This window comes from Terrapene carolina, unplaced genomic scaffold (genome assembly GCF_002925995.2).
Source record: "Terrapene carolina triunguis isolate 2854851 unplaced genomic scaffold, T_m_triunguis-2.0 Scaffold84, whole genome shotgun sequence".
Taxonomy (NCBI): domain Eukaryota; kingdom Metazoa; phylum Chordata; order Testudines; family Emydidae; genus Terrapene; species Terrapene triunguis.
The window spans coordinates 29270936-29298644 of record NW_020664435.1 but is presented as its reverse complement, the minus strand read 5'-3'; the positions used below and the strand labels follow the sequence as shown (position 1 = coordinate 29298644).

Sequence of the window (27709 nt, the reverse complement as noted above, 5' to 3'; positions counted from 1 at the left end):
CTTTTCTTTAGTATGTAAATATTGGGCTGAAGTTGCTGCCAATAACCTTTAAATACCACATCTATTCTTAATTAAGGGAATTTACATATGTAATTCCAATCAGCATTAATGAGAATTACCCATGAACATTCCCCTTGTGTATCACTGGAATAGGACAGACTTTTTGTTTTAGCCAGGTTTCATACTGATTTACAAATATTTTATTTATAAGTAAAAAGTCCTTTCTCTCTTTTGTTCTAGTGTTCTTAAAGTCTGAGAGTCTTTAACAGATAACTTGCAGGTTAAAGTTTTACCATGCTGGCAGACTTTTTTGACCTCACCCACAAATCTTCATTTTCCCACAGTGAATTTCTCCTGTCTCCTCCATCCAGAACAATGGATTAATTAATTCAGAATTAGTTTACGTATTTGCATATAGCAGCATGAGTTACAAATGCTATGTACCAATCATTTTTCTCACATATAATCCAATAGTAGCTGGTAGCTTTAATTTTCTCTTGAGTTAATAATTCATTTGGTTAGTAAAGTTAAAGGAGACTTGTAAGGGCTTATTTTAAATGGCTGTGTGCCTTTAGTTTTACTATGTTACGTTGTGTAAAAAAGGCTTGAATTTTTTTCAAAGTTTTTTTTTTTTCTGCTTACAGTTAGATTTAAAAGTATTGGCCTTTTAGCCTTGACAGAATGCCTTGAAACCACAACCAAAACACAGTAACATTAAAGAAAAATTATTGTAGCATGTTTGTTTTTAAGACAGTTTTCTGACTCAGAAATTTTAAGAAATAGTAGCGATAGCCAAACAAATTAAATTTGCGGTAGCAAAAGTTTGTCAAAAATTGATTGGTGGCTTCCTCTGTGTGGTTACCGTACCAGTGACTAACCAATTGCATTTTACTTTAAGCAAGAGACACAAACCATAAGACGAACCCTTAGCAGGGAGGGCAGAATGGTTTGTCTCAACACCATAGAACAAATGGAAACAGCAGCAAATGACAGAGAGAAATGGAACAAAAGAGACATTGGCATGGGAAAGACGGGTTTTTAAAAAAAAAGTCAGTTCATTTTTCTCTTTCTTGCTCGCTCTTTTGTTAATTATAATTCTTTTTCTATTACTACTGTGACAATAAACACTAGTTTACATCATAAATATTCAAATATAAAATTGGTGAGGGAAGTTTCTTTAAGTATATTCTTGTTACTGAATGTTTTGGATTAGAGTAACTATTGAAACCATACTAAGCCTATTGAAAATCTCACTACGTTGGGTTTATAACATGTCATACACAGATTGTCCCTTTTAATGTGTTACCTGGAATGTGTCCGTTTCTGTTCTACATTTAATAGAAATGTGCAGCTGTTTGCAACCAGAATTCTGTAACTGTGTACAACAGCATTATATACTCCATTGTACATAGTCATCTACTTCAGCTAGTGAAACAACTAAAGCATACTTTGCTAAATGTTCAGAATTTCCACACTAACCAGCCTGGGGTTGAGAGGTCTTTTTGTAGTCCAACAAGTGCAGATTTTTGTAAATGTCAAATAAAGCTTTCTTTCCTCAGTCTTCTATACCAGTCTAGACTCTAGACAACTGGGCTGAAGTTCCTACCAACCAGCAGATGATGACATCTTTGCAGGCCGGCTCCACAGCTGTGCTCTCCAGGCACTCAGCCCAGCCGTGCCGCCAGCAGCAGCACAGAAGTGAGGGTGGCAATTCACCATGCCATGCCACCTTTACAGTAAATGTTTTGACTTATTTTGCTAATTTAAAATGCTCTTGGTAGACGTTTGCCAGTGTGGAAATGAAAAGTAGTATGTCGATTTGAATCATATTGTGGTCATAGAACAAATACTAAATCTTATTCTTTTGTAGAGCTATAGGTAGTATATATAGCGTATGGATGCGGCCCACATAACACATAGCTGCATATGCGGTCCACAATGATAAATAGGTTGAGAACCACTGAGATTTTAATACATAATTTCAGGTATGTGTAGGACAGTAGTTTTCAAACTTTTTTTATGAGGATCCAATTGAAGAAAATTGTTGATGCCTGCAACCCAACAGAGCTGGGGATGAGGGGTTTGGGGTGTGGGAGGGGCTCATGGCTGGGGCAAAGGTTTGGGGTGCGGGGGTGAGGGCTGCGGGGTGGAACCGGGAATGAGGGGTTCAGGGTGTGGGAGGGGGCTCTGGGCTGGGGCATGGGGTTGGAGTGCGGGAGGGGGTCATGGCTCTGGGCTGGGAGTGCAGGCTCTGGGGTGGGGCCAGGGATGAGGGGGTTGGCGTGCAGGAAGGGGTTCCAGGTTTGTTGGGGGCTCAGGGCCGGGGCAGGGGATTGGGGCGGGGGGTTAGGGTGCGGACTTAACTCCGGCGGCTCCCGGTCAGTGGTGCAGCCGGGGTGCAGAGGCAGGCTTCCCGCCTGTCCTGGCACCGCGGACCGCGCTGTGCCCCGGAAGCGGCCAGCAGCAGGTCTGGCTCCTAGGTGTAGGCGCGCAAGCAGCTCTGCGTGACTCTTGCCCGCAGGCACCCTCCCCCAGTTCCCATTGGCCATTGGAGTGCGGAGCCAGTGCTCGGGGCTGGGGCAGCACATGGAGCCCTGTGGCCCCTCCCGCCTAGGAGCTGGACCCGCTGCTGGCCACTTCCAGCGTGCAGCGCGGTGTCAGAAAAGTTAGGCACTAGCCTGCCTTAGCTGGGCAGCACCGACAACGGGACTTTTAACGTCCTGGTCGGCAGTGCTGACCAGAGTAAGGCGATCCAGTGCCTTACATGCCGCGACCCAGTAGTGGGTCGCAACCCATGGTTTGAAAAACACTGGTGTAGGGGACCATCTCTGTTATATGTGTGGAAAGTGCAAAATACCCACAAATATTACTTGAAATGGAAGGCTGTGCTCTTGCCATTTTAAAGTTCAGATGCTTATTTAACTGCTATGTTTTCTTTCTTTCCTCATATTTTCTCTTCTGCTCTCTCTCTCACCTTCATTGTAGTAGGTAGGTTGCTGAGAAAATGTTTCATTGGGCTCTAAAAACAGTTAAATGAGGGCTCATTTTGATTTCTTCTGGCAGGGTATTTCAGAGTCTGGGGCACCCAACTCTGAGAATGCTTTACCTCTTGCTCTCCAAAGTTCCACCTTCAGCCTAGAAGTGTTGATGTGTCGGGAACACAGTTTTCTGTGTGGACCATGGATGTAAACAAAAGGTGGATAAAACAACGTGTGTATTGAATTGGAATTGTGTAGAGACTGCATGCTATCACAAACGGATATAGCTTCTACATTCACATCACTGTGTAAGGGGATCAGTAGCAGGTCATAAAATAAGATCTGTTGATGGGCCCAATCCTGTTTCCACTGGAGTCAGCAGGGGGTTTGCTGTTGATTTCAGTGGGAGTAGTATCAGGCCTTCTGTGTGTGCTCTCAAAGAAAACAAAGTTGCAAAATATGGAAAGATACTGTTGACTCTAGGCATATGAAATTTATTTTCCTGAATCCCCACCCAGCTGCATTATCATTATCATTTAAAACTGCATCAGTCATTACTATTTTTTAAATACTGGTTTAGCCAGATCATATTTTTCTTTGTCTATTCATACAGCTACAATGTACACACACATCTGAAACCTTCTGTTTAGCTAGCTGGTCAAAACAATTTTTTGAATTATATTTACAGCTGGTGTTTCAGAACCAGTTATGCAGCCCACCCAGATAAAACCCCGCTTTTGGCTTGTTTCACAATCTCTGTTGCCCTGCATACCATATTAGGAGGCAGCAGAAGGCTAAATTTCTCTGGAAATGGAAAGCTGTGTGATTTTTGAAGCATTGCTGTGATTAACTGTAATGTAATACACTGGTATGAAGCTTAACAGATAAACATTCTTTTGCTTACTCTAGATAGCTTTACATCTTACTAGGATGCAATTCATTGTGCTAAAAAGAAAAGAGTGAGAATGTGAAATCATCATTAGAAAAAGTGCAGTCAGCCAAAATGAATTCTGCCTGCAGGTGCAATTAAGGGAAAGTTAAATCTACACTGTGCAGTAAGTGCGTAGTGATCTGGCACTGGGAATGCTACATTACATTTTACATTTGAAAGATGTTTACAAAATACAACAGATCTTTCACGGTGTTACAAAAGCTTTTCCTTTTAATCCTCTTAGCATTTGTCTGTTCATTTTCATTTACAAATGGGGATACTAACATGCTAAATGGCTGATTGTTGGTGAAAGTGTAACACAACAGTTTCACTAAATTAACTGGCCTTTTTTACATCAATACATGCTAACACTAATGTGAACATAGCTATAAGGTTTCAAAGATTTTCATTCCCTTTTAACCATAAACATATTAGTCAGAGTACAAAAGTATGCATTTGTTTGTGAGACCAGGTGATAAACCGTTTATAATATGTGCCAAATATAGCTAAAGGGTGACATTCACCCCATGCAGAAGGCCAGCCCAATGACTGATCCACATTTAAGTCCCATTTAAGCCCTATCTTGATGGTTTCATTAAGTCTTAAGTGATACATAGCCCACATCCTGGTCTTCTGCATGAGAAAGAATTTCACTCAGCATGAGTACTTTCATAATAAAACATAACATATGATCATTTTCACATATTTCAAAGGAATAGTCTTTGTGGATCATTAAAATGTTTTTGTGTTAACCTAGCTTTAATTACCAACAGTGCTCGATAAATAAGCTTTATTTTAAAAGAAAACTTTTTTTCTTTTAAAATTTGTAGTTAAATTTGGGGGTGAGGGATAGCTCAGTGGTTTGAGCATTGGCCTGCTAAATCCAGAGTTATGAGTCCCTTTTTCAAAGGGACACTATTAAGGGCCCAAAAGCAAGCTATTCCGCTGAGTAGGAAAGATAGGAAATGTGGCAAAAGACGTCCTTTGCTTAACCACGAGATCTTTCATGATCTAAAAAATAAAAAGGAGTCATATAAAAAATGGAAACTAGGACAGATTACAAAGGATGAATATAGGCAAACAACACAGGAATGCAGGGGCAAGATTAGAAAGGCAAAGGCACAAAATGAGCTCAAACTGGACAGGGAAGGCCCACTGCTCAGTGAGGAGGGAAATACAGTAACTGGAAACTTGGAAATGGCAGAGATGCTTAATGACTTCTTTGTTTCGGTCTTCACTGAGAAGTGAATGCTAATGGGAAGGGAGTAGGTTTAGAAGATAAAATAAAAAAAGAACAAGTTAAAAATCACTTAGAAAAGTTAGATGCCTGCAAGTCACCAGGGCCTGATGAAATGCATCCTAGAATACTCAAGGAGCTAATAGAGGAGGTACCTGAGCCTCTAGCTATTATCTTTGGAAAATCATGGGAGACAGGAGAGATTCCAGAAGACTGGAAAAGGGCAAATATAGTGCCCATCTATAAAAAGCTTGTATAGAAACAAAATATTGAGATGGTCTGTGGGGTTTAATTCTGTTTTGAACTGTATGTTGAGATATCACATTTGATTTCTATAAGTGTGGGGAGGGAGTTGATTTCTGGCAGGGAAATGTTAGAATGGAATATAGTGCTCTGTACTAATTGGTGCATGGGGAGGCAGTGATATCAGTCTTGGATAAACCATGCGACTCACTCTTCTAGGCAGAAGAAAGATAGCACCATAACTTATGATGGCAATTGCAAATGATGTGAGGACATGGGGAAAATATTGTAGCAATTTCAGAAATAAGAGATTAATTAAAGAAATTAGAAATTTTGCCTTACATCATCCCATCTGTTCAAACTTGTTCAGACAGTAAAGTACTAGGTCCAGGACAATCTAGTTAATACTGTTCTCTATTCTAATTAATTTGTCAAATTAGTTTATTACAAAATGTTTTTTTCCTCTGCAGGGTTACTTTGGTGTTTCTTAGTTTAAAAATAAACACTCCAGCATACTAGTCTGTTACCTTGACAACAGCAAGGCTTGCTGAAACAGTGATAAAGGCATTTACAGCTGCACTTGATATTAATATTGTTGATATTTCTAGACATTAGTTCATATTTTATCCATTACATAAGGGCTTCAGGTGTGGTATGAATTTGGATATTTCTACAGCAATGATTTTCCCTCCCAGAAATTAAATATATTCACAGATGCAGCCATGAATTTTGAAGACACAGTGCAAATAAAATCTAATATAGTCGAGCCTTTAATACTTAATATATTCAAAGATATATATGAATTACACCTCTACCCCGATATAACGCTGTCCTTGGGAGCCTAAAAATCTTACCGCGTTATAGGTGAAACCACATTATATCGAACTTGCTTTGATCCACCGGACTGCGCAGCCCCGCCCCCCTGGAGTGCTGCTTTACCGCGTTATATCCGAATTCGTGTTATGTCGGGTCGCGTTATATCGGGGTAGAGATGTATATGAATTTTTATCATTTTGGCAAGAAATGCAGCTATTATTTTGTAGTGGCTTTCTTCAGCATCTGAAGCATTTGAACTATTAGAAGAGCCTGTAGTGTATTCTACTATTGTAAAAATAAACAGGAAATATATTCTGAGACTGTTATGCATATTACTATGTATTAAATACCAGTGCAGCATGTATTAAATCACAATCATAACTACCTAAAATAAAAGATATTTGCAGCCATTTGTGAATTATAAGGAATGTCCCATCATTATATAGATTTCTGATGTGTCTATAAATGAACAAGTATTGGTTTTGAAAGAATTATATCTCATGAATGTTTACTAGTATTTGCTGTGTTTACTTACTCTTTATGGCTGCATTTCTTTGATGATTGCCTTTTGGCTAAGACTAAGTTTAGAAGTTGAGAAGCGCAGTGGGGAAAGTAACTGAAATACTTCCCTGATAGATTGTATTTTCTAAATGGAGAACCTACCCTATATTCTCAATTACTGAGGGACAATTTTCATTCATTGATATATTTTGCTTTCCATAACCAAATCTCTGTACAACTTTTCATGAGTGATGTACCTGAATACTTGTATGCTAATATCTAAACTGTATTCTTAAATTTATTCGCCTAAATTTGGGTTATTGCTGATTATGTACTATATGTACCATATGGCTTTTAAAAACAAACTTCGTATTGTGGATAATCTAAGCACTATACCCAGATGTACAGACACTCTTTTCTCAACCTGTGATTTTATAATTTTAACATTAGCTTTAATAAAATTTTAAATCTGATTCAGTATCAGATAATGTCAGTAAATAGGGGAAAAAGCTATCCTGTGCTTGCAGTTTATGGAGTAGGTGGTACCACATGTCTAGTTAGTCTCCAAATTCTGGGAGCCTAAAGGAAGTATTAGATTTAGGAAAAAAAACTGGCATAAGTGTTTGACATTGCTAGAGGCTTGCTGAAGAAAAGCATGCTTTATACCTTCATTTTCTGGGGGCTGTTGTTTTGAACAATCAATTGTTTTTTTAATTTTATGTTCTGCTAGGAATGTGACATATTGAGTATGTCAACACTGCAATTGGAAGTGTTATTGCAGGTCAAATAGGCATACCCGTGCTAGCTAGTTTACACCTCCAACTGTACTGGAGACATACCCATGTTTCTCTGAATGTTTTACACATAGCTCTCTGCATGCTATGACCAAAATACATGAAATCTTCCTTAAATAAATATTGAACAAAGGCCCAAAGTTTGGAATACGAAGTAAAAATAGGTGGTAAAAGTCTTATCAGAATTGCAAAGCAAATATTTAGTCAGTAGTTTACACTAATGAAAGAGAGGCTTAAAAACAGGTCAGCTCAGGATAGAGGAACATTTGCATTTGAAATAGACAAAATTGAAAACACCTCTTCAAAACTGATGATGGAGTTGATTCAGTAGCACCATTAATATAAAAGAAATACTTTGAGTGATACTGGTACTGCGTTATCAGAATTTCCAACTTATACAATGCAATGTACATATTCCTACATATATTTCTATCATAAACATCCAGTCTAAGCATTTTACTATTTTTCAGTAATAATGCATTTAAAATAAAAAAGAGGAAAAATAAAAAAAAATTACAAGACCTTCCCCTTCCCACAATTGTAATTAATCAGTAGATGCAGAAAAAAGTTTAACCATGTATATATGATTGTCAGAAAGTCTCAGTACCAGTACTAAGGTGATTGGTATCCCTCCCATGGGAAATGGAGGTGCTCAACACTTCTGAAAGTCAGGCCCTAAGTTTAGAATAGTGCTGTAACACTAGAGAGTTGTAATATGGAATGTGTGTAATAAAGACATGGGGGGATGTCTGGTAGTTGAGCAACTGGAATTGCTCCTTCATTTCTGTAGCACATTGAGTAGAATTTTGCTTTTGGGGTGGTATATGGAAATGTGGGATTAATTAAAATAGTTGTTTTGTTCAACAGCTCACTTCTAGATTTCCTGAGGCTTTGTGGGGGGAGGGAGGGGATAGCCTCTTTGCCAAGTCTAAGTTTCCACACACTCTACTGTTTTCTTCAGTTACTAAGATAAAAACCACAAACTCAGCAGTTTTAATAACTGTGCAAATTCTAATTCCCAAGAGAGCAGCACTTGAGTATCAGAAGTGCATTTTTAACTCTGAGCCAGGGTGAACCTTCCAAAGAAGGGATCAAGTTTCTCATTTTGCCACTTCCTCAGATTAAGTAGTTTTTATGGAAGAATTTGCTAATGCAATTTTTTGCTTACCTTCCAACATGAATATGTGTAGTGGTCAGAAACTGTAGGAATGAGTTCCCTAGAAGTATGGATGATGGATAGATGTAATAGAGAAACTATATTGATTTTCCTGTGCTTGAATAGCAAAACATGTTCCATCTTGAGTGTAGTGCTCCTGTTTTTTTTCAGATAGCCACAGGAAAATTTCCTCACGTATCTCTTATATTGACTTAGAGCCAGATTTGTCATGAGCAGCATTTTGAGGTGTCTTAGTTTGTGATCTATACAGAAAAGAAAACAATGTTTTATGTAAATTGCACTGCTCATGAAAGGTGCTGGGAGGCATCCTTGGAACCTGAAGTCCGCCGTCTATGCACAGAATAGGCAGCATCTATGCAAGTTTCCCTTGACAAACATGGCCAAACTGTGTACTTGAGGGCCCACTTCAGGGGGAAAAGAGGATTGTTCAATCCTCATTGCTCATTCAGTCCTCAAACTAGACTGAGAACACTAACAAAGGTGATGGAGGGTTTTGTGATGGTAGACAGTGCTTCACTACTACCAAACTCTCTTCACATACACTATCAAGCATCTATCTATAAGCATTTATATGGGTTCTGCTGACCTGGCCAGGATTTTAGGACTTGATCCCAAGCCCAATGAAATCCATTTAAAGACTCCCATTTATTTCAGTGGGCGTTGGATCAGGCCCTTGAATGGATGATGTAGTAGAGAAACCTCTACATCCCATCACTGAATTTTTCATTAAAAAAATGCAGACACAGAGTATACAAGAAACCCTTTTTCATCAGTGTTTGCCTTACATGAGAGTGCATATAATTCATGCTATAGCTACAGGACTCTGTTTCTTATTTCTTTAAATGCATGTTATTGACAGTGCAATTGCTAACGTCACCTCAGCTGGTTTTGGTCTGTGGAATTTTGTATTAAAAATATTACTCTGATGCTCTTTGCTTTACAGAGAACTTATGTTCCTGACTGTGAAAGAGGAGTGTTGCCTGGGAGTAATTGTGAGTGTAGCTAGCAGATGGTTATGTATGATTGCAGCTGGAAAGTTTCCATTTCAGGAGACTGTTATTTTGGGGGCAATGGTCTATTTGTCATGAAGGAAATAGAAGAGGGTTCAAAACATTCACGGAACCAGTGGAAACTACATTATGTATAAATTACAGGTGAAATTAAAGGTTATCTGGTCTTCTTCCCGGTGAAGTCATCAATAATACACCCTCAGTCTGTGTTGGCTGATTCACCAAATCAAATAAGAACTGACTTTGGAGAAAGACAGTTACTCTGAATCCATCTGCTTTTATGCAAGACACTGAATTATTGGATGTGCTTTTAAAAAACCTTGAATACTTCCAGAACAAATGGGAAAAGAGTCCAAGATAAAATGGATGAAGAAAACTCAGAATCCCTTATCATTTCAATTTAACCCCCTTATATTGCGTAATAAAAATATTATAGGATGCCTCCAACAGATAAATGTCCTCCAGTGCTTTTCCAAAGATTCCTATTACTCTAAAAGTTTTATTTCTAGTCTTCAAGGGACAAGGTTGCATATAGTGCTAATATTAAAATTCTGTACTTACAAGAGATTTTAATCTCTGTTCGTAGAAAATAATTTTAGGCCATTACTTCTGAAGATAATTAGGTTAGAAAATAATGTTGGGGTTTATGTGTCTCTAATGTTATAAAATTAGCAAAATGATGATCAAGTAAAATAAGTTCTTAGGAGCAATACATGAGGCCACATCTTTATGTATCACTCTCTTTACGTTGAAGGAAACAAAATTATTGACAGGCAGCAGCGCTGAAAGTAAAGGCTAAATTGTAAACCCTTTTGTATAGAGCAGCACGTTGTTGCGCTGCCTCAAGAACAGCCTGGGAAGCAATCTGACTTTTGGCTTCCCTATGGTCCAGTGAGGATGTAGCCTGCACCACTCCTATACCTGTCAGAGCGTGTGTTCCCTGACAAGTTTGCGTGGGAGAGGGTATTGCCTTGACTCCATCCACCAATGTGGGAGAAGTAGTAGTGGTTCTACAGAGACTTCTCCCTTTTCCCAGGACTTTTCCCATGACAAGGGAGTACACTCCCTTAGTCCCTTGTGCGAGCATGCAGGGTGGGAACAGAATCTGGCTTATATAAATAGAATATGTAAATCATAAAACCATCTGTTTAAAGCATCTAAGTGCTGAGAATTCCTGCACTCCCTCTTGGCCACTTTAAGATGGGGGCCATTGAAGGAACAGAAGTACGCCAGACAGTTAAGCAGAGAACAGCAGGCATGTGTCCATTTCTTCAGTATCCCATACAGTTCACCCAGAACACCATTACCCTGCTTCCTGATCTCACCAAAGAAGTCCCAACATCAACAGTTTTCCTGCAGCCCGCTGCTATGGATAAATATTGAGAGGCCATGCTTTTCTCGTTGCTTGTGTCTCTACAAGCCCATGATCTTCACCCCTGTCTAGCTCAGGTTACAGGCAACAGAGATGGGAACAGGAGGAGTATGCTAGAAATATAAAGAGAGCATGAGAAAGGGCAGTATCCTTCAGCACATGCTGCTTACCCCAGAGTGAATCCCACCCCAATCCAGTCTTCCTCCCTACATGAGAGAAGAAAAACACCCCTAAGTCATTAACACTTCTCCTACTTCAAATGGCTGTGGTCAGCACCTATACATACTGCCCTTTATGAAGCTTTCAGCATGTGTGTAGCCTGTACGCACCAGAAAGGACACCTGCAGCTGGCAAGAGCTAGATCTGGTGGTTATGGTGCCCTTTCCCCAGATGTAACTGCAAGTAAATATCTCATGCCAAGTGTTAGGAGCACAGGAAGGCAACAGAAAATGATGAAAGTGTCTCTCTCCTCATATTGTTCTTCATGATGACTAGCTGCTAACTGAAGTCTCCAGCAGTTGTCCACAAAGCCCACCAGAAGTGATGTATATATGCTTCTGACAGGAGAAGGCTATATGGCAAATCATTACACAAATTCTGCTTCTGTAGCAATAGGAATAGTACAGATTGAGTGGCCTCCACTTGAATGTTGGGGAACCAACCTTATGGATTCTACTAAAAGTGCTTCATAGAAATAAGCATTTTTAAAAACACTCTAAGGTTATATGAAGCTTCACCAAAGATGTGATTAAAAATGTCTAGAACATAGACAGCAAATTTGAGAATACCAAGAAAAATACTGAGATAGAAGAATATAGATGATTGGTCTTTCTACTGAAGTGGAACGTGCAGACATTTTCATTTAAGACCCAAACTGTCATCTCTGCTAAATATCGATCTACATCAAGAGATGTTTACAGGATTTTGTCAAGGAAGGATGTGGGACTGAGAAAATTGCTGGCACTTTTATTGTCACGTTAACTGATGTTGGAGATCAGGATAAATTGCTGAAATTGGCAAGAGAGCAGTGGGAGCATTCATGTCAAGGGAACAGGAATTTGCTGGAAGCAGTTTTGGAAATTTTCCTTTGTGAATTAGGTAATAAAACAAGTTGCCAGAGGAGGAAAAGAGAATCAGTCCTGTGATAACTACAAACCGACCCATGAAATGTGTCTCCTAATTCAAATAAGTCCTGTAATTTTATTAATTCTAATGAGAATGGCAAATACTTTAATGTTACCGAATAGTAAATGTTAACACATTTCTCTTTACGTCAGTTCTGCAAGTCTGTGGAGTGATTGCTATTTGTTTTGGGGTGGAGCATAAATGTCTTTGTAGTGATAGTGACAAAGTGAGTTTAATTCATGTGTTTAATAGAGATGGGTGGTTTATCTTGGATTTCACCTAAGGCATCTTTTGACAATTATGAGCTTTTAATGTATACACAATTTAAAATTTGTAAAACACCTTAAGGGAAAAAAAGAAACACTCTATTGGGTATGGTTTCATTAATATCGGTGGAATTAATTATTTGTGCTAAGGTCCAGAGATCTGATGCAGCTTGGGGGCAGAACAAGACCTGATAGTCACTGACAGCAGGAAAATACCACACCTTCTCTTTCTCCTTTCTTTTTTCTCCTTCCTTCTCTCCTCCATATGTTCTTATACTATGCTCATCCCTCTGGTATATGTATGCCTTCCAGCAGTGCATTAAGCAATGTGATTAGTATCTGTCATGTGTTTGTTTTCTCATCTTCTTTCCAGGGGAAGAAATTTGTGCAAAGTAATGTTTTTGTTCTGGAATTTTTTTAGACATATATCTATACAAATGTTGTCATGTGTTTATGTTAGATAAGACAAGGTCAAAGAAATGTGCACTGCACTCAGAAGGGAAGGTGGTGAAGTTTGTGATGGTCCTTAGTTCCTGGGGGAGTTCATTCTCTACGGTCTTGGGCTGGCTCCCAAGAAAATTTTCTTTTGCATAGACAAGCTCTATTATTGAGAGTTCCATTGTGCCAGAGCAGGGGTGCCTCCAGGAATTTTCCCCATGGTACGCACCATCAATCCCCGCGGAGCCAGCCCCCTACAGCCAGTGGCCCCATGCCTCACCCACTGAGTCTGCACCATGCTCAGTCCCTGCCTGCCAGCCTGGCTTGCCCAGGTGCAGTGTTACTTATTCCCCATCCCTGAAAAGGGACATGGGTTTCTGGAAGTAGGGTGAGGCTGGGCAGGCCCCCGGAAAGGACCCCTGGTTTAGGAGCCAGCCCAAAAGGCAGTGGCGAGGAAGAGCAGTGCTGGCTGCCCCACTGCCCACTCAGCTTTGGCCCTGTTGGTCCTGCATCATGACTGGGTGAGCGAAACCAAAATCTAGTGAATAGCATCGTGACCTGGTGCACGGGGGTCACAGCACCAGTCAGGTTTGGCCTCGCGGCCCCCCAGCCATGATGGAGTGCTGGTGGGGTCAAACCTGAGTGGGCATTGGGGAAGCCAGCACTGCTGCTTCTCACCAGTTCCAATGGTACGCACTATATGTAACATGTGTATAGTTGTGGGAACCACTGTGTCAGAGCTTTAGGCAATCTTTTAGACACTCTGGGCCCAGGCCATTGAGTGCCTTGAAGATAAGGGCCAAGATATTCAACTTGATTTGATAGTCTGTGGGAAGCCAGTGTAGGGAGTGGAGAAGAGGTTTGACTGGAAGTTTTTAAGAACAGATTAGACACATCCATCAGGGATGATTCATTCTGGGTGTACTTAACTCTGTCTTAGCATGGGAGGATGGACTAGATGACCTCTTCAGGTCCATTCCACCCCTACATTTCTATGACGTGTTTATAGAAACCAGTGTTACTGAGGAGACTTTGAAACTTTGGGGTTCAACCCAGATGAGTAAGGGGTTGTGTCACCGCCTTCCCTGCAACTTCGGTTGTCTTGAATGGTATCCTGCGGTGGCACTCAGCCGCGACACCAACAGCCAGCATACAAGCATGCAGGTCACACCTTGGCTTCCACTGGCCAATTACTTTCTGCAGGGTGACACCATTTCCAAATTTCCCCAAAGCTGTCTGCCCTGTGGTGTCTTGCCCTCTCCTGGAATGCTCACAGATGTTATTAAATTCACTGCTCCTTTAAAGAAACGATAAACAGCAGCTCATTAATTCAACAGGGGTTTGATAAATACTCTTATTTCAATCACAACATGAATTGGTTTATAGTAAAACAAATTTAATAAACAAAAAGACATAGGCTTAAATGGTACCAAGTATAAGGAATAAAAATAGAAAGGGTTACAAGCACAAATACACATCTAAGACTAAAATCTGATTTAAGTCTCTTATTTGAAGAAATGTTTCTCACCAAGTCTTTTCCAGCATGGCTGACCAGATTCTCTGGGCAGGTCCCTTCACAGAGCTTAAAGTGCTCTGTTTCTTTGTCTCTTCAGGTGAGGGATAACTTAGGGATTCACTCTTTATAGGCCAGTATGTCTTTTAATTGTATTCTCAGATAAAGTTCCTTTTGTCCTGCTGGGAAGAGAATGCCATGTGGTCTGGTGAAGACTACATGCTGGTTCCTCCCCCACTGCTGATAGCGGAGTGGTGATCTCCTCTCCTTGTTAGCTTGATGGCTTTTGTTTACCTTTTATGTAAATGAATTTTCAATGCCTCTCAATTTACCATGGAGACACATTCAAAGGAGCAGGACCACATTCCTTTGTTTAGGCTCAGATATTTCCACATCCTCTGCAGAGCTGCAGATCAGTCTGACGCTGAGCACTGTGCTACCCTCCAGGAACCCTCCTCCTGCCTCGCAGTGCACCAGACTCCAGCGACTCCCAGCCAGTTCCTTCTCCTGCTCCTCCGCTTGCTCCTGCCCCAGCCTTCCCTGAGCCTGGCACTAACCTCACTCCAGCCTTATCACCAAACTGCTGCAGCCCTGTCTCTGCCTCCTGATCCCCACTAGACTCCCAGTTTCTGACTGCCCGTTTTAGATTTTTGGCACGTATCTGGACTCTTGACTTCTGTACCAACTTGGCTTGTTTTTGAACTCTGACCACCCGGCTTTAACCTCTGGCCTGCACCTGGACTCTGGCTACAGTTCTGACCCTGATTTGTCTGTGGCCTCTGATCTTTGTTTGACCCTGGCCTGTACCTGGATCCTGATTCCAGGACCACCCCTGGCCCAGGCGCCACCCTATACGCAGCTGTAACCCACGCTCCAATCGCTAGGTTAGATTATCAGAAGCAGTGCCTGACAGAGAGGTGACAAAGGTATGAATAGCTGTGGCCAGTGGTTCAGGAGGGGACAGGGTCTCCTAGCCAGCCAGAGATGATAGAAAATGTTACTCGTGCATGCCACTATGTGAAAGTTTAGTGTCAGTGAGGAATCCAGCAGCACTCCGAGGCTCTGGACTGAATTGACTAATTGTGGGTATGTACCTTCAGCCAAAGGAGACTGCACAATGGCTGGAAATGCTATGAAGTGTTTTCCTCTACCCGCCACATAACCTTTGTTTTGCTTAGGTACAACTTCAGCTAGTTGTTCTTCATCCATGAGCTGATCTCATCAAGCACTGCACTGTTTTGATGGTAGTGGTATGGTCATATGTGGCAACAAATAGGTAGAGCTGTGTGTCAGCTGTATTTGCTGAAACTTGGAGTCCATGTCATCTGACCAGTTCACCTATTGGCTGCATGTAAATGTTGAACACGATTAGAGAGAGAATTGATCTTTATTGGACTACAAAAGTGAGGGGTGTAGTGTGGAGGTGCAATGTCCCATCACTACTCATTGGGTGTGTTCTTCCAGCAAGGGCTCAAATCTTTTTAGGGCATTACCCTGGATCCCCGCTACCTGTCTCAGGTGCGGTGAAGCAGCAGTATCTTAAGGTTACCAGTGTTCAATGCTGCAGAGAGGTACAGGAGGATGAGAATGGAGGTCTGCCTTCTATCCATTGAGAGCAGATGATCATCCAAGCGGTAAAATAATGTCGTCTTTGCTAGTCGTAAGGGACTGACTCTAGTTCTCCCGATTATATTTACCTAAAGACACAAAAGAATAGCTGGTCCAGAGCTTTTTAACAGTTCTCCAGGAATTTCACAGACTCCTGCCACCATATTTCCCTTAAGCTTCTTTTCAGCTCCATGGATTGCATCAATAGTCAATTCACCAGGATCATTTTGTGCTGAATGGGTCATCTCGGCAGCAGCCTTAATACCAGGAGCCTCAAAAATGGGGTGTAAGCCTTGAATGTATGAATAGGGAATCTCAAACAGAAGTAGGGAAGTGATCTTGCCTCTGTGCACAGCATTGGTTAAGACTACTATTAGAATACTATGTCCAGTTCTGGTGTCCACGCTTGAAAGATGTGGAAATACTGGAGATGGTTCAAAGGACAGCTGCAAAAATGATCCAGGAGCTGGAAAAAAATGTTTTACAATGTGAAGCTTAAGGAGCTCAATCTATTCAAATGATCAAAGAGATGGTTGAGAGGTGACATGATTGCTTTCTATAGGTACTTACACGTGGAAAAGATACCTGATAGTGAGGGCTTTTTAGTCTCACACGTGAAGGCATAAAAAGGTCCAGTGTCTGGAAGTTGAAGTTAAACAAATTGAGTGCAGGGGACTGGACTAGATGACCTCTCAAGGCCCCTTCCAGTTCTATGATTCTATGAAATTCAACTTTTTAATGAGATTCAGTTTGTTACCAGTGAGAGTAATTAAACATTGGAACAACTTAACAGGGGAGGTGGTAGGCTCACCATCACTTGGAGTCTTTAAAATGAGATTAGATCTCTTTCAAGAAGCATTACTTCAGTGTCTGGGAAATTCTGCAGCCTGTGTATACAGGACCCCAAAGTAGGTGTCCTAGTGGTTCCCTTCTGACCATAGAATCTATTAACTGAGATCAGAATCAGGACCTTTATTTCTAAGAACAGCAAAGTGTCCACAGAACCTCCCAGAGAACGCAACGAATGCATTGATTTAATTGTAGGGGACTTTATATCAGGATTGGTGCTGTGAAATCCCCACACATTCTACCGTGGCAGGATCTCTTTCCTTCTTGTGTGATGGAGTGTTCTCAGACATGTGACTCTCCTTAGTGTCAGAGATACAGTCAAGATACTGGCTGTGAGTCATACATCTCAGAACACAAAGATAAATGGGGCTGAGTCAGGAGGTCTTTGACCCCTACCTACTTTCTTTTCACTGCATACAGATTGGAATCATTAGATCCATAGGTCATCCTCTGGCTGAATGCTGACTATAGGGGAAAGAGCCTGTGTGATTCCCCCTATCCATCTGTTCAAGCCCATTTTGAGAACCACACAGGAAAATACAACATAATTTTCTGAAACAGAGGTTGCAAAGTTTATTTTAAGGTGAATTCCCACACTCTCTCAATTTAACAGCCAGAATCCAGATCTGGGAAGACATGAACTTTGAAACAATATTGAGCATGCTCTATTAATAATGTCATTGTTAATATTATTTAACAATGAAAATCATATATTTATGTAATAAATTTATAAAACATGTTAAAATGTGTAAAATGACATGTTTTCCTAGAAAAAAGGAGCTTATAAGATAAAATATTCAAAAAAGAAGATATTTATTCACTGATGCATAAAATGCTATTTAACTTTCATTAATTAGAACTTAAAATAGACCACTTGAAAAGCTAATCATTCTTTGGACAGCCAAAACAGAGAGATTCTTACTGCAGTTAAGGAACTCCTTTTTAAAGACCTGTCCAGATCAAAGAGGCATTTCTCACCTTTAAAAACCCTTTGCAAATCTACCAGTTACTAAAGATGCCTTATGCAAAAGATTTCTTCCCAAGAAAATTAATCTTTTCAGAACTTGCAAGCCAAGCTGTTATAGCCTGAAATGGTTTAATGTAAAGATCGAAACCTACTGTTTACTTTCTATGATACCTAGAAATTTCATCCTTTGGATGTACTGTAGCTCCAGTAGGAGAAATTAATAGATCATTCAGGACCTTTTGAAAGAAAAATGTATGTGGTGGGTCCTTATCTGGCAGGCCACAAGTAAAGGAGTTTTTGCCTCTGTAAGGAACCGCCTCTGCAGTTGGCGGCAGAGAGGGAAGAAATAGAAGTTTACCTGGATGGAGTAAGGAGGAACAGGAAGTGGCTGGACCAGGTGGGGGGGCATTGCTCTTCCAGGTGACCGGGGAGAGGGAGTATTTATACCCAAAACAATTTCATAAAATCCCTCTCTCAGCCAAAATAATTGAGGATGCCTCCTTGTGACAGGTGTCCCGTGCAGGTACTCATTATAGATGGGGTATGGTTATTAGATAAAATGGATTGGAAGGGGATTTAGATTGGGATTTCCTTGAGGAAACTGGTGTAAGATCTAAAGTACCAATTGCTCTGATGTGGTGGTGTGATTTTTGGTATAAGTCAGCAGTTCTCAACCGGTGGTCTGCGGCCCCCTTGTTGTCCGTGAACCCTTTCAAGGGGGCCACAGGGCTGAAACCCAGAGCCTGAGCCCTAGTGTCCCCCAAGGGGCTGAAGCTGGGAGGTGTGGGGCTGAACCCCCTATCCCCATCAACACCCCCCCAGTGCCCTCTGCGGGGCAGAAGCCAAGAGGTGCGGGGCTGAAGCCTTGATCCCTGGCGCGCCTCGCGGGGCAGAAGCCGGGAGGCGCAGGGCTGAATCCTGGAGCCCCGAGCGCTGGTACTCCCTGTGGGGAAGAAGCCCTGAGCCCCTGCGCAGAGTTGGGAACATGGAGAGCATTGCCCCTCCTCTCCCAGACTGCACCACAAAAGCACGGCAGTCCCGGGGGTAGCTCCACACCTCCCCACCCATCTCCTCTCCCCGCCCTCTGGCCAGGTCGGAGGCAGTAAGCCAGAGCCGGGCAGTGTGGGGCAGCTGCTTCTCTGGCTGGTGTCATGGAGCAGGCAGTGGCAGCGTTCCCTCCTCTCCTGCTGGTGCCCTGGGTTGAAGCTGCTCCTCAGTTCCCAGCCCCTTTTGCTCACGCAGCCGGTAGGAGCTGCCTGGGTGGGGAGACCTGGGTCCTTGGCTGGCAGAGCCCTCGTGGAACAGGGCCGCAGGGGAGCCCTCCCAGCACACAGACCATAGCTACCCTCCCTGCACCCTCAGCTATATTCTCCCTGCCCCCGAGCTACCCCCATGCCCACACACAGCCCCTAGCTAGCCTCTCCGTGTACCCACAGCCACCCCTGTGTGCACACAGCCCCAGCTACCCTCTCCCTGCACCCTGAGCTACCCCCTGCCCGCACACAGCCCCAGCAACCTGCTCCCTGCACCCTAAACTGTTTTCAAACTTTTTGAGCTAAGTCCTGTGCCTTTGAGTTATAATTTTTGGTTGCGCCGTCCATCCCCCGCCCCCTAACCCAGACAGGCTGGGTGGCCTGCTGAGGTGAGTCAGGGAGTGGAGGTGGCGCTCCCTCCCCGGACCCCGCCATGTGGAGGTGACTTGAGTCCTGCTGGCCCCTGCCCCCCCAAAGTAGAAGTCAAACTACACCTATGTCCAAGGCCCCTGCCCCGAGGGTCCCACACCCCCACTGGGTCCTGGAGTTTTTATAATACACTGCTACCTCGATATAACGCGACCCGATATAACACGAATTCGGATATAACGCGGTAAAGCAGTGCTCCGGGGGGACGGGGCTGCGCACTCCGGTGGATCAAACAAGTTCAATATAATGCGGTTTCACCTATAACGCAGTAAGATATTTTGGCTCCCGAGGACAGCGTTATATCGAGGCAGAGGTGTATGTTGAGGGGGCCTCAGAGAGAAAAAGGTTGAGAACCCCTGGTATAAGTGACCTCTTATCACAAAATCCAGTTTGTCTGAGTGGTAAGATAGACTGGAGAATCTGAGGAGACTGTCTGTGACTCCATGGTAAGACTAGTATCGTAATTCAAGAGTTCACATTTGTTACTGGCTTGGTGAAATCTAATTATAGAACACACCACCAGGGTGTTTGCCCTGTTTTCTGACCATCTGCCCTGAAGCAGGCACTCACGGTTGTGAGTCGCTCCAAAGAGCATGAGGACCTTATCACAATTTCTGTGCTACTAGTAACATAGTATTGTACTACTGGTTTCCTTACAATAATCTCAATATAGCTACTATTTTAGGGGAATTAATGTGATGCTGACTAAGGGTACATCTACACTTACCGGAGGGTCCGGCGGCAGGCAATCGATTTTCTGGGATCGACTTATCGCGTCTAGTGAAGACGCGATAAAATCAATCCCTGATCACTCTGCCGTCGACTCTGGAAATCCACCGCGGCAAGAGGCGGCAGCGGAGTCGACGGCAGCGCGGCAGCGGTCGACTTTCCCCCGTCCTCACAGCCAGGTAAGTCGACCTAAAATACGCAACTTCAGCTACGGTATTCACATAGCTGAAGTTGCGTATCTTAGGTCGGACCCCCGCTGTAGTGTAGACCTAGCCTAAGTTGCTTCCACAGCACTGCAGAGAAGATTTTATTACCTTGGACAGTAGCATTAATACTTTGAGTGATGACTGCTTTCTTCATGTTTCCAGTGGTATTGCAAGGTTTTCTCAACAGTCCTAATATGAAGGTGATGCATTGTTCTGCCAAGAAAACTTGTGATGAGTTTAGCTTCTTGGAGGAAGCATGTGAACTCTAGGCTTAAATCCAAAGCAAAAATGTGCCAAGACACCATCTAAAACTCAATGTGCCTACAAGCTGGAAAGCCATCTCTGACGTGATTTTGGAGATTTGTTACACAAAGAAGGCATTCTAGACTGCAGTATGGGTTTAATTGTTGCAGTCTTATTATTTTTACTTCTTTTCAGTCAGTATTTCCAAAGACAGAAAATATCATATTGCCTCTATATAAATCCATGGTACTCTCACATCTTGAATACTACATGCAGATGTGGTCGCCCCACCTCAAAAAAGATATTGGAATTGGAAAAGGTTCAGAAAAGGGCAAATAAAATGATTAGGGGTATGGAGTGTCCGCCATATGAGGAGAGATTAATAAGACTGGGACTTTTCAGCTTGGAAAAAAGACGACTAGGAGAGATATGGTTGAGGTCTATAAAATCATGACTGATGTGGAGAAAGTAAATAAGGAAGTGTTATTTACTCCTTCTCATAACACCAGAACTAGGGGTCACCCAATGAAATTAATAGGCAGCAGATTTAAAACAAAAAGAAGTATTTTTTCACACAATGCACAGTCAACTTGTGGAACTCCTTGCCAGAGGATGTTGTGAGGGCCAAGACTATAACAGGGTTCAAAAAAGAACTAGATAAATTCATGGAGGATAGGTCCATCAGTGGCTATTATCCAGGATGGTGTCCCTAGCCTCTGCTTGCCAGAATCTGGGAATGGGTGACAGCAGATGGATCACTTGATGATTACCTGTTCTGTTCATTCCCTCTGGGACACCTGGCATTGGCCACTGTCAGAAGACAGGATATTGGGCAAGATGGATACTGACCCAGTATGGCCGTTTTTATGTTCTTGTTCTTAGTTCGAAAATGTTATAAAGTTGAGTAGTGTATGCCAAAGAAATAAAAAAAGATATATTAAATGAGGGGGAGGGAGGGGAGATGGGGAGATTCTTTTTTTCAGTTGTGTAATTAAAAAAAATAAGCATGGAGTGCATCCAGTTTTAGACAGAAGTGTAGTCAATTATGTTGCTCTCTCAGCTGACAGATTGCTAGGTGGGAACAACACAGATTCCACTAACAGTACCATTTAAGCTACAATCATTTTCTTTTACGTGTTCTTCAGGAGCTAAACTTTAAAAGTTGTATCATTCAGTGACATTTTTAAAGCAGTTGCTGCCATTTTTATTAAATATTATTTAATAATATTTGCTGCACAAACATTTTTTGTAGTGTGTAAAAGATCTCTCTACCATCAGGCCTGATGAGGAGCAGCCTTTGTTCTGACATTTGATCTCTTTGACTTCTATTAAGAATTCAAACATAAAAGTTGAATGTGAATTTTTAGACATTAAATGGACAGCTCAGCTACAGAGTCAGAGTGTGGTGAGTTTGCCTTTGGCTTTCCCTGCCCCTTGTGGGGTGATAGCCTTGAGCAGTCCTTGCATGTAGGCAATGGTTGATTAGCATCTGAACGGAGTTGCAGTCAGGGAAGGCTTCTTGTGACCTCTCTGTTTTGGTGTTGATCTGGTGAACACGTTAATATTTATCATAAATATTCTTTTGCTACCTAATTCTGCCTTCTTTTGTTGAGCACTTGTAAAGACAGAAAAGGGGACAGAGTGTAATTGTGTGTGGGGTGTGGTTGTGGTGGGGGCATGGTGTGGAGTTGCTTTTGTTTAAAGTAACAAATGCAACAATAGATGTAGGACAGAAGAATTTAGATACAATATTTATCTCCAGCACTGTATATTTCTTCACTACTGCCACAGTAGGGCAACTAAGTGAACAGAGGGATTATCTAAATAAAGCATAGGATCAAAAATTTGAACAACTATCTCCATCTTTCTGACTCCATAACTCTACAGAAGGCCTCAGTAATCCCTAATTAACTTAAAAGCCATCAATATTTATACTGACTGACAGGTAAATAAATTCAACAAACATACTGCACTTACCGTAGCATTTGAAAAGTTTGTGTGTGTATACACTTACACATAGATATTAAACATGTCATATAATAGAGTTGAAATGTTAAATCTGTCTTAATCCCGTAATACCATACTGTAATCTTAAAATTTAAAAGTACAGCATAATCTTTAATTTTATATGTAAATGGTTTTTCATATTAGCAATAGTCAGCTTCAGCTTTGGTTTTGTGTGCGCAAATTGGACCCTCAGGAAGAAACATCAGAGTTGAGATTAGATACAAGTTACAGTTAATCATAGTAGTTCCTATGTATTCTACTTTTATAAGTATTTGGAGATCTTTACTATCTAGATGGAGCAATGTTTGATTGGAACCATATGTTTGTGTGTTTAATTATTGAAAGGAGTAGAATGACTCAATCCTTCTAAAACATGTACTGCACTTATAACCACATATGGTAAAAATGAGTTAGTTATATTCAGAATTGGTTTTCAGTCCTTAGCAGACTGTTTGATGAATAAAAAAGTGCTAATTTAAAAACCTGAACTTTGAGGGGAGGAGGGGAGCATTGCCTTAAAAACTCATTTCAACCAATGTAATAGAAAAAGTCATAAAAATGGATACATATAGCAGCTATTTTCTTAAGTTAACCGTCTTTTCTGGAATGGATAGTTGATCAATACTGGCATATTTTCAAAGGTTTTCAACACATACTCCAATGAAGACTATGACCGGAGAAATGATGAAGTTGACCCAGTGGCTGCATCAGCTGAATATGAACTTGAAAAGCGTGTGGAAAAACTGGAGCTTTTACCAGTGGAACTAGAAAAAGGTATGCATTCTGTGCACTATTTGCAATTTCTCTAAACTGATGTGCAAATCTTTAAAGGGATTGCTGCACTTGCTTAGAGGGCATAACTTTAATTCTTGAGGAATCGTTGCAAATCTCTTGGCTCTTCAGACTGAAAAATATTCAATAATATTATTTAAGGAACCAGCTCAAGGACAATAGTTCTGTATTTCTGAAAGAATGTTGTTTCCTGTAGTTCACCTTACACGTTAATTGACATGATTTTTCATATTAACTTTTCATTCTCCTCTGGAACGTAAGTCATCTTGCCTAACTGTAGTAACCTTTTCCAAATGGCAAATGCAATATTATCTATTTTTGGTGTGTTATTAAAACTGCAGAAAATTAAGGGTCTCACCAAGGAAATAACTAAAAGTGGGTTTAATCACATGAAAAAATAAAAAGAAAACAAAAGCAAGACGCAAATGTACTTCTTTAAATGCCAAATTACTTTAAAATCAAACTATATTGCTGCTTTTACTTGTCTTCTCCACAGATGAAGATGGACTTGGCATCAGTATTATTGGAATGGGAGTTGGAGCAGATGCAGGCCTTGAAAAACTGGGAATATTTGTCAAAACAGTAACAGAAGGTGGGACAGCCGAAAGAGATGGCAGGTAAACTAGATTCAGTGTTTGGAATCTTCCTCAACAATGGTTCTTATGGATATTGATTTTTGTAGAAAATAATTTCTGGTTGTTTGCATATGGCAAAAAGTTGTGTGTCATTTTATAACCAGAAATTTGAGTTAGTGTTATGGCCTAAATGTTCTAATCTGGGTACCTAAAGGCAGGCTTCTAAATAAAAGTAGCGACCTGAAATTTCAGAAGATAATTATTTTGATTATCTCACTTATGATGCTTTAAAGAGGCTAGATTTGCAGATGGTGGTTGCTCACAACTTCCTGAAAACCAGTCCCCTTTAGCATCTGGTTGGTTTTTCCAAAATCAAATTGGTTGTCCAAAATCAGAAGTGCTGAAACATTTATAATGTCTTTGAATGGTGGTGAGTGCCTGCAGCTCCCATTGGCCTCAAAGAGAATTTTGGATGGTCAGTAACTATAAAAAAAAGTTCCTCAGCAACATTTTTCTAGTTTTTCCTGTGCCATTTTGTGCCCTTAAGTTCCTCATTTCTCACTTAACATGCACTTTTTGAAAATCACTAGTGCAGAGTGATCTTCAGTATTATAAATTCTTCTTTGAGTGGTTGCACACGTGCATTCCAGCTCTTGGTAACTTTACTCTTTGCAAGGTGATGTCAGGAAGTAAATCAGTGGGGATGTGGCACATCTGGCCAATAAATGGTTGATGCAAACAAAAGTGCTTTTACTGAAGCTTTTACTTTATTTAGTCTCCAGCACTTACACATGTCCACAACAGGTTAGGAGTGCACCCCAAATAAACCCCAGATTAATATTTAGGCAAGATCTTCAGGAGGTCTCGAGTGGATATCTGTAGACTTCTGGTGGCCACCCCTCCGTCTGCAGGGAAACTTGAGAGGGATCCCAGAAATGTCTGAAGTGTCCCAAGTATTCAAATGTCCACCGAGCTCAGACCTCTTCCCCCTTTTATAGCCAATTACATAGCTTGTTCATAAAAAACAAAAACAAAAAATCCTGCTGAGCAGAAGTTGTGTGGAGTTTTCCAGCCAGTGAATTTTCCATCGGTTAACCAGATGTATTTCACATAGCAACAGTTAAAATGTTGCCAGAGTTCCCATCGTGCAAAACCTCATGCTTCAGCAATTTTGAGAAGCTCAAGTCTGGAGGGCACATGGCCATGCTTACTCCTCGTGGGCATTCACTTCCCCCGCCCCTTCTGGCCTGTTAGTTGTGCTAAGGTTTCAGTAGTTGCCTTTTTAGCTGCCTTCAGCAATAAGCATAATAATTGGCATTCCAGCTGCTGGCAGTATTCTAGGCATGTTACTAGGCCAGGGATCAGCAACCTTTCAGAAGTGGTGTGCTGAGTCTTCATTTATTCACTCTAATTTAAAGTTTCACGTGCCAGTAATACATTTTAACGTTTTTAGAAGGTCTCTTTCTATAAGTCTATAATATATAACTTAACTATTGTTGTATGTAAAGTAAATAAGGTTTTTAAAATGTTTAAGAAGCTTCATTTAAAATTAAATTAAAATGCAGAGCCCCCCGGACCGGTGGCCAGGACCCGGGCAGTGTGAGTGCCACTGAAAATCAGCTTGCGTGCCGCTTTTGGCACGCATGCCATAGGTTGCCTACCCCTGTACTAGGCTATGGGCTATCAAAAATCTCCCCCCTAAAAATTCACCCAGCTCATGAACAGTTCCTGTATTTTTCAGTAGATCAGGATCACTTTCAGTATCAAGTGTTCCCGTTCGGCCTTCTTGCCTGCCCCAAGAGTGTTCCTTGAGGTACTGGCAGTGGTCGCAGCTTACCTTCGACGTCTGGGCATAATCATTTTTCTATACCTCGATGACTGGCTACTCAAGGGCCAATCTTATAATGAGGTTTTTGCCACCATAAAGATGATGAGATCTCAGTTCCGCAAGCTAGGATTGCTGCTCAACTTTGAGAAATTCACTTTGAGCCTGGTACAAAGAGTGGAGTTCATAGGAGCCTTCTTAGACACTATATCAGCCAGGGCTTATCTTCCCTCCAACAGATTCTCGATGTTAGCAGATCTCATCTCAAAGATTCAAATCAGCTTACAGACATCGATAAGACGTTGTCTTCAATTGCTTGGATGTATGGCCTGCACCTTTGTGACACCACATCTGAGGCTCCTCCTTCGACATTTGGGAGCTGGTTCAGGACTGTTTATACTCCAGACGAACACAGCCTGCACAAGTTGGTGTTGGTCCCTCATCAGGGAGATCATACTAGATTTTTGCTTTGGCCCCTTTAATATTTGTCCTCAATTGACTAATGCTCAGGCAGCTGAGAAAGAACTCTCTCATGTTCTTTCCAAAACACTTCATTCATTTGAGACAGGTGTACACAGCTCTCTGAATATGGAGCAGCCTATCCCTGAATATAGAACATCTGTTGTGCATCAGCTCTGGTGGTTCCTTCAACCTCATCCTTATATGGTAATCAATAAGCATAATAATCAAAAGACCATCTTTTAGCAATAAATATGAATATATTTTGAGGGATGTCTCAAATATCCTAGAATAATTGAATAAAAATTGGGATGGGATTTCTAATATTGTAATTTTTAGGTAAGAAAAGTATTTCAGTAGCTGCAGTAAATTTTTCATGTCTTTCTGCAAAAGTCAGCAGATTACTCCGGGAATTACTTGCCCTCGGAGAAGATGAGAAACCTGTAGTGTGGGAATTCCGAGTGACTGAGCACCACTGTCTTAATTCATGCTGCTCTAGACATAGCAGATGTTGGGTAGTTGCCATGTAAAGGGCATTCTGTGGTAAATGTCATTGGCCAATTTAACCAGAGAGCTTGCTGTAAGCTCCAGTCCAAATTAAGAATAGGTTGATAGATAGGCAATAAAAAGTGAAGGAATCAGTGGACAAACTGAATATGAAATACCAATACTCTTATCACATGTGATAGGGTAACTGACTATTTTGTATAAATAATCTCCCAGTTCAAGTACAGGACAGATGTAGTGGATGATGCGTCATTTGAAAATATTTTTCTGATAATAAATTTACCTGAGAACAGCTGCTGAGGAATGTGTAACAGTTCACAACTTGAAACATATACTAAATTATATCTCTGCAAAATTTGAATTCACATTTTTAGGACCTAATTCTGCAACCTTTCTGATATTGAGTAGCAATTATGCAAGTTGTTCCAGCAACTTAAATTAGTTCATATGGGTGAATAACTGCTGTTCCCTGTAAGTGAGGCTTGAAGAACTGGCCCTTAGAAAATAATTGAGAAACCACCAATTTCTTTCATAATAATAAAATGCTGTTAAACTTTTTCTTTTTAAGTCTTTGTCACCTGTAAACCCGTCTCCCATTTGATACTTAATTTGTGTACACACAGACACGTGAGAAATAGCATGTTGTTATTCAGATTGGTGCCAAGCCATTCAACACATCTCTAAAAATGAGACAGGAACAGGATGCCGGAAGAAGGAAATGGGGGGAAAAGGTTGAAAAACTGTCTGGAAATTAATTGCAACTGATGTAATAATATACATCTCTCTGTCATATAAACTGGTGTAATATATACACACACACACACACACACACACACACACACACACACACACACACACA

At 41.2% G+C, this 27709-nt stretch overlaps 1 protein-coding gene across 2 annotated transcripts in view; it reads left to right on the top strand.

Annotated features, from left to right (window-relative positions):
- The window catches only part of PPP1R9A (protein phosphatase 1 regulatory subunit 9A), a 220467-nt gene that overhangs the window by 104050 nt on the left and 88708 nt on the right, over positions 1-27709 (top strand). For both annotated transcript variants that reach the window (XM_024212878.3, XM_029910971.1), the window contains exons 2-3: positions 23334-23466; positions 23981-24101. In XM_024212878.3, the coding sequence (XP_024068646.1) occupies positions 23334-23466; positions 23981-24101 (254 nt within the window). The remainder of the gene's footprint in view (positions 1-23333; positions 23467-23980; positions 24102-27709) is intronic.